The 10,747-nt window shown below is 32.4% G+C and overlaps 2 protein-coding genes across 2 annotated transcripts; both read right to left on the minus strand.

The window, feature by feature from the left end:
* Positions 1 to 1,320: 1,320 nt before the first annotated feature.
* LOC140866788 (uncharacterized) lies at positions 1,321 to 3,733 on the minus strand. The gene is made up of 4 exons (XM_073271838.1): positions 3,651 to 3,733; positions 3,417 to 3,567; positions 1,951 to 2,009; positions 1,321 to 1,881 (listed from the first exon to the last, which is right to left on the minus strand). Exons 2-4 carry the CDS (start codon positions 3,531 to 3,533, stop codon positions 1,560 to 1,562), a joined length of 498 nt encoding a protein of 165 aa, XP_073127939.1. The 5' UTR covers positions 3,534 to 3,567; positions 3,651 to 3,733; the 3' UTR covers positions 1,321 to 1,559.
* Positions 3,734 to 6,741: 3,008 nt separating this feature from the next.
* Positions 6,742 to 8,373, minus strand: LOC140862020 (putative UPF0481 protein At3g02645). The gene has a single exon (XM_073265025.1). The coding sequence runs from the start codon at positions 8,371 to 8,373 to the stop codon at positions 6,742 to 6,744; it is 1,632 nt and encodes a 543-aa protein (XP_073121126.1).
* Positions 8,374 to 10,747: the final 2,374 nt, after the last annotated feature.

The raw sequence follows: 10,747 nt of genomic DNA on the forward strand, positions 1-10,747 counted from the left end.
AAATTTCCTTAATTATATATTTTTTTATTTTGATAAATTTCTTTAACTTGTCTTATTTTGATTTTTAAGCACCCTTATCTTGTATTCAAATATTACTAATATTAATAATTATTATTGTGAATATTAATTTTTTATTTAGTTTATCACTAATATAATCAATGATTTTTATTATGTATTTTTATAAATTACAGAATAATAAAAATAACATGTTTGGTTAGTAAGTTGATGAATTCACTGTTTCAAATAGTAGTATTTTTCAACTTCATAAATTTTAAAATAATAAAATTCAAAAATCATATGTTAAATAGTTGGACAAATAAAAACCCACTAACAAAATAGTTACTCAAGTACTTGAGGGTATTTTTGTCATGTGAGGTAATGAAAAATAAAAACAATCATGACAAATCTCACTTCCAGCGCATGTAAGTACAATTTCCGACGCAAGGGTATTTTAGCTAATTTTTTGAAAAGTAAAAGACTTAATAGCTAATTAAATTTTTATAGGGGATTTTGTGTTATATAAAAATTTCACAAGGGGTGGAATGCTATTAGGCCTGAATCCTACGTTCACCCAAATTTAAGTTGGGCCTGAAAGGCCTTAGACTGAATTGGGCCGATCCTGGTGGTTAGGCTATGCCATTGAATCCATCATCTATAATTTCCATATTTTAATTTACACAATAAGTTTTTTTGCTTCAAAAAGGTTTTTTTTAAGTTGTATTTATAAGTATTTTTAAAAGTAATTTATAATAATTTTGTGTTTAAATAAATAAACAAAAATAATTTTCTTATTGGTGTTTTTTTTAATGTTTTAATTAACAGCAAAGTATTTGAAAAAGTATCATAAAAATTTCTTCTTTTTTAATAAACTTTTTATCTTCCAGTTTTTTAATCCAAACGGACTTAGGTACTGTTTGGGAGAGTTTCTAGAAATCACTTCTCAGCTTTTCGTCAACAAAATTTCACAAAATTTCAAAATTTTATTAAGAAAAAACTGAGAAATGCTTCCTAGAAGCTCTCTCAAACACTACCTTAGTATACATGATAAAACTAGCGACCATTGGCAACAATCACGCGTGTATATACATAATTTTTTTGTATAAATATTTTTGTTTGGATTATAAAACTTTAAAACTTATTTTTACAAGATTTTCGTTATATACTGTATTTATAGATTTTTTTTAAAAAAATATATAATTTATACTAGGAATTTTCTTACTCCGAGTAAATTTGCCATGATTGACTTTTTCAAGAACTAAATAATAACAAAAAAAAACACACACACACACACACACACACACACAAAACAGGACACCGAAGTTAATATAAATGGGCGATTTCAACCATTACTTTAAGCTGGGATGTGAGTAGCATAGTTTGAAATATTCTGCAACAGACCGAATGTTCGCCATATACTCATACGCTAACCGCAGATTCGCCTACGACTACATGACGAACACCAAACCATTGTAGCAGATGTAGTCATACCAAATTAACATGCCCAGATATGTAAATATGAATGATCCTAATTGAAACATAGAGAAACTAGATGATGTTTCTCACTTTTTCTTCTTCGAAGGTGGTTCGTTTTCCTCTTCGTCATCTTCGTCGTCTTCATCGTCGTCGTCGTCCTCATTATCGTCATCGTCGTCGTCCTCCTCCTCGTCATCGTCGTCTCCTCCATCTCCACGGGCACCCGCCCCACCATCAGAATCTCCATCGTCATCGCTCTCTTCTCCAGAATAGTCATCATCTTCAGTATTGTCATCATCATCATTGTTGGCATCGTCATCATCATCATCTTCCTCGCCATCATCACTTTCAGCGGCATCTTTGTTTTCCTCTGCTCCCGCCTCTTTCAAAAGATTGCTGAATGGGAATCTACACGTGGCGTAGGAATTTAATACTAATCTACCATTTTAGGTCTAGAGACAAGCACCGAAAACATACCGTTCTTTGGTAGTTAAGAGATGTGGAACCACATCGACATCATGAAGAGAAGCTCCACTCTGAAAAATCCATATCATAACACGTTAATGATACAAAGGAATGCAGAGAAACCGAGTTAACAACTTTCTCTAACAAGTCGGCACCAGGAGAAAGATTCATGCCATGAACTGATTGATAGATCTTAATTACTTCTAGGTTGTTTTTGAATTTTGGATTCAGCTAAATGTCCAAAATCTAAACCCTGCATCAGTTTCTCACTAGGAGTAAGAAAATTATCTCCTTGGTTAATTAAACACTCAATTAATCACCATGCTTGTTCGAAGTAAAAATAAAATTGAAAAATCGGATCTTTCACATGATTGAACTTTCCCCAATACAGAAAAAATAAATTTCAACAGAGCCTTCAAAGAAGGCGAATATCAACCGGAAATAAATATCTACAAAAAGATCTAGAAACAAGTATCACACATTCGTTAGTAAGCGTCTACATTTAATTCTCTACAGCCTAGTTCAGCCACGTGTCATAATTTCGGACAAGATTTAACCTTTATCAAGTGATCGACAGTTATATCACGAACCAAAAAATAAGAGAGTAATTCAATACTGGAGAAAACATCCATTTAACAATATGGAAAGTCATACGATCGTCTAATTTATTATCTTACTCCTTTCATATGTCATAAATAAACTCGCGATAAGACCTACAGATAAACAAGGAAGGTAGGGATTATCACACTTCACAAAACATACCAAGAATTCATAACACTCCATTGGGAGTCACAACAATATGAGGGAAGGAACATGTAAGAATCTTTGAGGAGTTTTACTGAATAGAATTTTCCAATCATCACGAGGCTTTTACTAAACCCATGACTATATCTTAATGCAACAAGTGTGTATATATTTAACTTGCATGCAACTACGCCATCACGTGATGTTATACTTGTAATCAAAACCCGAGGTATCACCCCGATCAGCACTGGGAAGCCATAGCAAGATCAACTGTCTGCTATGTTTTAGACATATTTAAAACAAGAACACATGTACTCAAACAGATTATGATTATGACTTCAATTCTATTTTCATTTCGCTTCCCATTTTCCATCGAAACAACCGCCAGAGCAGATTAATTCAACATGATATGGAACAAATCCAAGACAAAAACAATGTAACATCCTCTGCAAGAAGCTAAAATCTTTTGAGACTGCTCCAACTTCCAAGAGTCCAATCACTTTAAATTCTAAAAGTAAGAATGAATTCCAAAGCAAGATGCATGAGAAAATAGCGAAGTTGTATCTTTTCAACACAGGAATCTTTAATTCGTCACAGATCCCATATCCCAACCCCATTGATAAACAAAAAACAATGAAAACCCAAATTTCGCAAAGAACAACTCAACCTCCAGCACCTGAATGAAGGAACTTAACAAAAATTCAAAAAAGAAAGTAAAGGATCACAAAGTATACCAGAAAAATAAGTAAAAGAAGAGAGCTTTGAGCAGTGACAAGTGCCTGAAGAACAACAGAAACCCAAATCATCTTCTTCAAAACAGCAGGAGCAGGGTAAAGATTTGCCACTTCCATTGTTTATTCTTCGTTTTCTTCAACTGTAATTGAACTAAGAGAGATGAAAATTAGAGAGGAAGGCAAAATTGAAAGGTAGAGAGAGAAATACTGAGAGGAAAGGAAAAAGATCCCAACTTTATACTGTAGCTGGGTGCTGGCAAGGGAGGGAACCAACAAAAATTTAGGGTTTTGGTGTTTAGGGTATTTTTGTTTGAATTAGTTTGGGTCAAAATTGCAAAAAGGGAAAGATCCTACCTGGATCACACGAATCCAAATTAAATGGTATCTATATAGTAGAATACGAACATATTTTCAAATATAATATTATTTACTATATCTCATATCAAGAGATAATTTTAAAATGATCTTGATCAAATTTTTATTTTGGGATATCGTTTTGTTTTTAAAGATACATGTAATTTTGATCTCACGATATCGATAAAAAAAATGACATTGATCTGACGTTAATATTTTAAAATAACTTCGGTAAGGGGCGGTCCTGCCTCAAGGCGTACAGGGCCCTCGCCCAAGGCCCCACCCAATTTATTAACAAAAATTTATTATATATATAATTATTATGTATTAATAATATCAATTAATTATATAAAAAATATTATATTAAAATTATTATTATAAAAAATCGAAGAATACCTAAAACAAAACTGCCTCTTAAACATGTATATTCAATCTACACTAGGTTTATTATCTCTCGTTCTGATGTTGTTTGACGTCGACTGTCGCTCTTCATCGTATTTCGTGATCATCGACATTTCAAGCCTCGAGTTCTTAGCTTGAGTTGTTCGAGAATCGAGTGAATCATTATCTGCCTCTAGTTGCACTAAAATTTGACTTATAATTAGTTGTTCAATTTAATTTAAATTCATGTTAGATGCTAATATTCGTTGTTAATTTCATGTAGAGGTTGAAAATTCATGGATTGGGGCTGGGGCATGAATTTTGAAACCTAATTTTAAAAATTGAGGCTTTTGTTTAATTAACTTTGAATAGCTAAATTAATTGTTTATAAATTAAATTTTCACCTTATTGTGAATTTTGATAGTTTATTGTAATTTTTTCAAGAGAATTCATGATTACAAAATACGAAAGATAATTTTTTATAGATTAATTGTATTTAACTTTTAACGCTAATATAAGAGACCTCATATTTTAATCTTCGTTCAGGGTCTCATTTCTGTAGGACCGCCCCTGACTTCGGTCTCTGAAAAAGATATTTTCAGAGATATATGTAGCTTATACACCACGATATCGATGAATAATTTACGAAGTAGCATTTATCAGTTTTGGTATATTAAACGATTTCAATCTCTTATAAATATTGCATTTTTTGAAGGATATATGTAGCTTTTACGTCACAGTATCGAAAAATACTAATGGGACATTATTAAAATCAGTGTTTTTATAACCGGACCGGTGATCGAACCGATTTACCTGGAAAAAACGGTCCAACCGGTCGGACCGTTTTAACCGGGCGGTCGAACCGGAAAATCGTTTATATAATTTAATATAATAAATAATATATTTTAAATTTTAAAAACTCAAAAATTATATAAATAGACAAAAAAATATATATTTAACATATTTTGAAAACTAAATAAACATTTAAATATATTCAAAATAACAATTATAATTATAAATTATTTAAATAATAAATTATTTAATTTTTAAAAAACAATAATTATTAAAATAATTTTTTAAATAAAGTAAAAATTCTAAATAATAATGTATATATATATATATATAAATAATAAATTTAAAGTTTTAAAAATAAAAAAAATCTTAAATTTAAAAAAAAAAAATAAAATCGGAAAACCGGTTCAACCGATTGAACCGGTTTTCCGGTTCTTGACCGGTTTTGACCGGTTTTCCGGTTTTTGGAGTTGGTTCGGGCCGGAGAACCGACCGGTTCCCGGTCGAACCGGCCGGTCCGGTCCGGTTCCAAAAACATTGATTAAAATGACTTCGGTCACTCATAAACATTTCTATAGAGATATATGTAGCTTCTGCACTACGGTATCGATGAATAATTCAGAAGATAACATTAATTGATTAGGTTTTGGGAAGTAACAATGATAGAGTTTTAATAATTTGGGGAAGATTTTGATCTTTAGGAAATATTAGATTTTTTTAGGACATATGTAGTTAGATTTTTCTGAAGAACATGTATTTTTTACGTTAAGATTCCGATGAATAATTTAAAAAATGATATTGATCTAACGTTATTTTTTAATGAATTCAATCAACAAGAAATAACTTTGTCCGACGGGTCCCGTCATGACTAGGGGTGATTTTTCGGTATACCGTATAGAAAATATTGGTATGAAAAAAATTCATACCAATATCGATACCGAAATTATGAAATTTTGGTACGGAAAAATTTCATATTGATACAGTATAGATACTGAAAAAAATATTTGGTATACCAAAAAAAAGTTTGTATATCAAAAAAGTTTCGATACGATATGCCGAAAACTTGGTATTTTGATCCGGTATGTCAACCATAGTCATGACTCATGTGTTCCTAAGTCGATAAGGATAATAAATAATAATAATAATAGAACGATAGCTCCATCTCATCTCATTGTTTGCAAGAACCAACCATTAAATGTGTAAGGGAGGAGAGAATAGAGATCACAGAGATCACAGAGCATCCCTAAACCATTATGGCGCAGCCCATATTTATCAGCCCAATGAATGAAACCATTATGGTAGCATTAACATTATTTAATTCAAGTGCATACCGTGCATCTCAGTCTATCTTTCGTCGCAAATAATTTTAAATGTATTTTGTAATTTTGTGTGTAAGTTTAATTCGGTTTAGTTAAACATATCTTAAAAATATTATCTTAATAAAAGATTTAATAATCTATGATTTGTCATATCAACATTATAATATTAATTACACAACAAAAAAAAATGTAGAGATGACAATGAGTCAGGTCTAAACTTGACTTTGCATTAAACCCAGCCCGGTGGAACGGGTCTACATACGGGTCGGAGGTGGGTTCCGGAATTGAACAAATCAGTCCTGAACCCGTCCCGCCAATATATATATATATTGGTATATAAATATAAATATAAATATAAAATATATATGTATATATATATTAATAACATATAATTATATTTTTTATATTAAATAATAAATAACTTATCCATAATTGGTTGAATGATTCATAAAATCATTCTACAAATAAATTCCTCTCTTCTATCTTCTAAACATTTGAGCACATCTAAAAGCTGAGCAAAAAGCTTGGAAACTCATTAAACTCAACACCATTACTGCAGCCATTAAAGCCAGAGACTGCCATGAACCATACACATTTTGTGCCATGAATTTCCCAATCTTGACCCTCAAACTCTGGTTATAACACACATTCAGATCTTCAATGACTTTGTCCAAGAAGGGCACTTTCGTCAGTTGAACAGATTTGGTCATCCCATTGCACAAGCTAGCCACATCTTCATCACTCTTCAAATGGTTCAAAATGATGCCTTTTTCTCTAAGAACCTTCGCATCCTCTTCCGTATCTATGATACCGTTTACTAATTCCGCGTACCGTGTCAAAACCGACGGCCCTGTTGCGGTGCAGGATTCGTAGGCGATCAAGTTTCTTATGGCTACTTCTGTGTTGACGTCTAAAACGATTGTTGGGAGATGAAACGTGGCCGATTCGACGTCGAACCGGATACTCGAAATCCCTTCATCTGTTGCTGAGAACTTCACGCCAGCTTTGGAGAGTTCTGTGACAGATGGGATTGTTATTTCCTCTATGGTTGGAGGCATGTTCGTGTTGTTGCTAATTATGTTTTCGACGCCGTTTCGTTCTTTATCTCGTGAGGAACAAATATATTCCAGCTGCCTGAGAATTATAAATCCGGGAAGATTGGATATGATTTTCCAGGGAATTTTGAAAACCAAGTGCGCTGGTTTTGAAACCAATACTCTTTTGATCAATCTCACAAGGCCTGTCTTAAATTTCGAAATGGTTTTCCATAGATCCTTCTTGCCACATTCCTCTGTTTGTTGCTCCTCGATTTCTAACATGATTTCAGCTGATGTAATTTCCTCGTATTTTGGTACGATCAAATGGTACAACAAATCCAGCAAGTGGACACAATTCATTACCTGATGAGAATCAGGCAATTCTTGGATCATGTTCTTGAAAGGCGAAAGCTCTTTGCAAAACCCGATCAGCAAAGCATGAAGCTTGTTATCTGCTTCAATGGTTAATGATCCTAACTGAAATTCCAACACTTTCCTTAAACAAAACAATGGGATTTGGTTCTCGAGCATTATCATGTCCCTAACAATAGCATAATCATGATTTGCCGATTGTCGGCCCGGCGGCGACGCTCTTGATGAAGCTCTAGTAAGAATCCTATCTCCTTTGAGAGCATATGCCTGGAGAAACTCCAGCAAGAAGCAAGAATCCACCAGCATCATCCATGCTAGAGTTTCGCCGTTGAAATTCAGATAATTTTGGTAGCAAGCCCGAAACATGGGCTCTAACTTGATCAAATGGTAAAGAAGATGCTGAAATCTGAGGGCTTGTAGCTGCCTTTTCGATCTTTTAGCAGCATAGATCTTGTTCCTTTCCATTTCATATAACTCGGGACGAAAATGGTGATACGGACCGATCGCAACTCGTTGTGGGATATAAGAATCGGAGCTGCTTAGCATGAGGGACTTGGGGACATTGAAAATGGAGACTGGCATATCAGATTCTTCTTCAAGATCGTCTTCTTGATCGAAGGCTCGACGAATCTGGTTAATCCAGCTTTGTTCGTCGAAATTTGGATTCGAGTTGGGGTGCAAAGAGAACATGTTTTGGTTCATACTTGGTTTTTGTTTTTGTGACACTATAATCCTCACTTGTTACCTAATAAACCTCGGATTCGAGTTGGGGTGAAAACAGAACATGTTTTGGTTCATACTTCGTTTTTGTTTGTGACCCTATAATCGTCGCTTGCTGTCTGGTAAATCTCGGACTAACACATTTTGGGATAAGGTTTCTTCTCTCTTTGGATGTTACATTTCCGCAATCTAGTCATGATTAATTTATTGATATTGACTGTGAGGAATTAAAGATTATGCTTGAGGTTTAAATAGGTTCCGTTACTTCTTTTGGGGTAAAAACAAATTGACCTTAGTGTAAATGGTCTAGGTATATTTAACCCAATCAAATACGAATTATAACAATGGAAATTATGTAATTATTGTATTTACATTATTTGATCTTATCTTTCTCTCGATACCCTCTTGAAAAATGGATCCATTTTGCTGATTGGTAGATGGTGAAATAATACTGTATTTCGTATAATATTTGCTGCTCACACACTATCTTTTTATTATCAAAATAAAAATATCTCTGATAAAAAAAAAAAAAATTGGGTGTTGGACTCGTGAGTATAGAATTAGAAACCTTGGAGCTTGGTAGCCGATCACTTATAGTTTATCTTACAATAGTTTCGGAGTAAATTTCATTTTTGAAATTGAATTATAACATACCACACATGAGTTTTTTTTTATAATTTAATTAAACTTTTTAAAAAAACTTATTTTTAGTGATTGCAAACACTCCCTTGGTTTTGGAGTAATTTTTTTATTTTTGAGATCGAATTATAATAAACCACACACGAGTTTTTTTAAATTTAATTAAACTTTTAAGAAAAACTAAACTTGGGGTACCGAGAAATGTTGGGCCTGAATTGAGTAGTAAATTTTGCCACCTTAACAAAAAAATGCGGCCCATATGTTAACAGTTACAAAATTGTTACACATTAGTATAAAAATTATTATACCTTCTTATGGAAATTATAATTATAGTATTACCTTAAAGAAATTGATACACTAACAATACACCAAACTTTCTCGCTCTCAAACCTAAACTATATGATAAACGTATGCGGATATTGAATATTGAATATTTGTTAGTTTTCCATTTCTCTCGATGAGTTTATAGATCGATTAGTACTCAAATCCTTTAGTAAGTGATGTGATTTTGTGATCTTATAAAAATAATGTGTGCTTAGAGACTTCGAACACTTATAAGCTTATAGGTATCCCAAAGCAAACTACATTTTTTTTCCATTTAACTTAACTGTTTTTTTTTTTGTCATATTCTCAGTCAAGTTATGTTAATCTTATTCCACTAATTTGTGTATTTTTTAGTTATAGTGTTTCTTTAGCAAAGTGATGATGTAACATCAAAAATTGTCGTTGTTTCTTATGTACTCGTTTTAACATTCGGATGAAAATAAATAAAATTACCAAAAAAATGCGAATTAATGAATTGCGATCGTAAATTGACAAATAACATGATAAAAAACAAAAAACATGCTATTCACATGGCAAAGAAATGTAATTTACTACTTAGGCTTAATTAAGACATAACAAGATACTACAATATCATTTGACCACGTGCGTAAAATTTATTTATTTATTATATAAAAAAAATAACAATTAAACAAAAGTCAATTAAGTATATTAAAACAAATCATGAAACTTGTCAACAGATCCAACCATACGATATAAAATTTTGATCATGAAACTTATCAACAGATCCAACCATACGATATAAAATTTTGAGATTCACATGAATGTCAATACATCTTGTTATTTGTTGAAATATTTAAATAGGTCAACTGACACATGCAATTTGCACACACTACAAAAGGGCATAGATCCTAAGATTTTATTATGATGAAATTTTTCTGAGATCATCTCACGGATTAATTTTTTAATGTAGATTTTTGACCCGATTTAATGTATAAAAAATATTATTTTTCATTGCATGCATGGATCGAATCAATCGGTTCAATATATAACATATATAGATCCGTGAGACTGTGTCAAAATTGACGACCTCTTTAATTATTTTGCATCTAAACATACTCCGCTTTCGTTCCTCTTTTTCATGTTTCTTTCTCCAACCCCAAAGTCACAATACCCCATTTCCCCTATCATCTCTCAGTCCAAAGAGTGCTTGTTTTTCTTGGGAAACTCCTCTTTAATATTTTTCCCTTTGTTTTTTTCCAAGGGGTTCATCGAAATCCCTTCTGATCTTCAAGAAAACAATGGGAAATTAGCCACCCTTCCCAATGCGATGCACAAGTTTTATTTGGTCCGACATTCCCTTTTGTTCCTTTGCAAATGTTACTTAAAATATTGCAAGTTGGGAGGTTTCATTTGACATTGCCACATTGGGAAT

The sequence above is a fragment of the Henckelia pumila genome, chromosome 4, assembly GCF_033568475.1.
Source record: "Henckelia pumila isolate YLH828 chromosome 4, ASM3356847v2, whole genome shotgun sequence".
NCBI classification, from domain to species: domain Eukaryota; kingdom Viridiplantae; phylum Streptophyta; class Magnoliopsida; order Lamiales; family Gesneriaceae; genus Henckelia; species Henckelia pumila.

Bases quoted from the DNA above. Each gene is read 5' to 3' on its own strand.
- LOC140862020 (XM_073265025.1), bottom strand. From the start codon at position 8,373: ATGAACCAAAACATGTTCTCTTTGCACCCCAACTCGAATCCAAATTTC.
- LOC140866788 (XM_073271838.1), bottom strand. From the start codon at position 3,533: ATGGAAGTGGCAAATCTTTACCCTGCTCCTGCTGTTTTGAAGAAGATG. The intron at 2,010-3,416 runs GTATACTTTGTG...TGGATTTTTCAG, and splicing joins TTCTTTTACTTATTTTTCTG to AGTGGAGCTTCTCTTCATGA. The intron at 1,882-1,950 runs GTATGTTTTCGG...CGCCACGTGTAG, and splicing joins CTCTTAACTACCAAAGAACG to ATTCCCATTCAGCAATCTTT.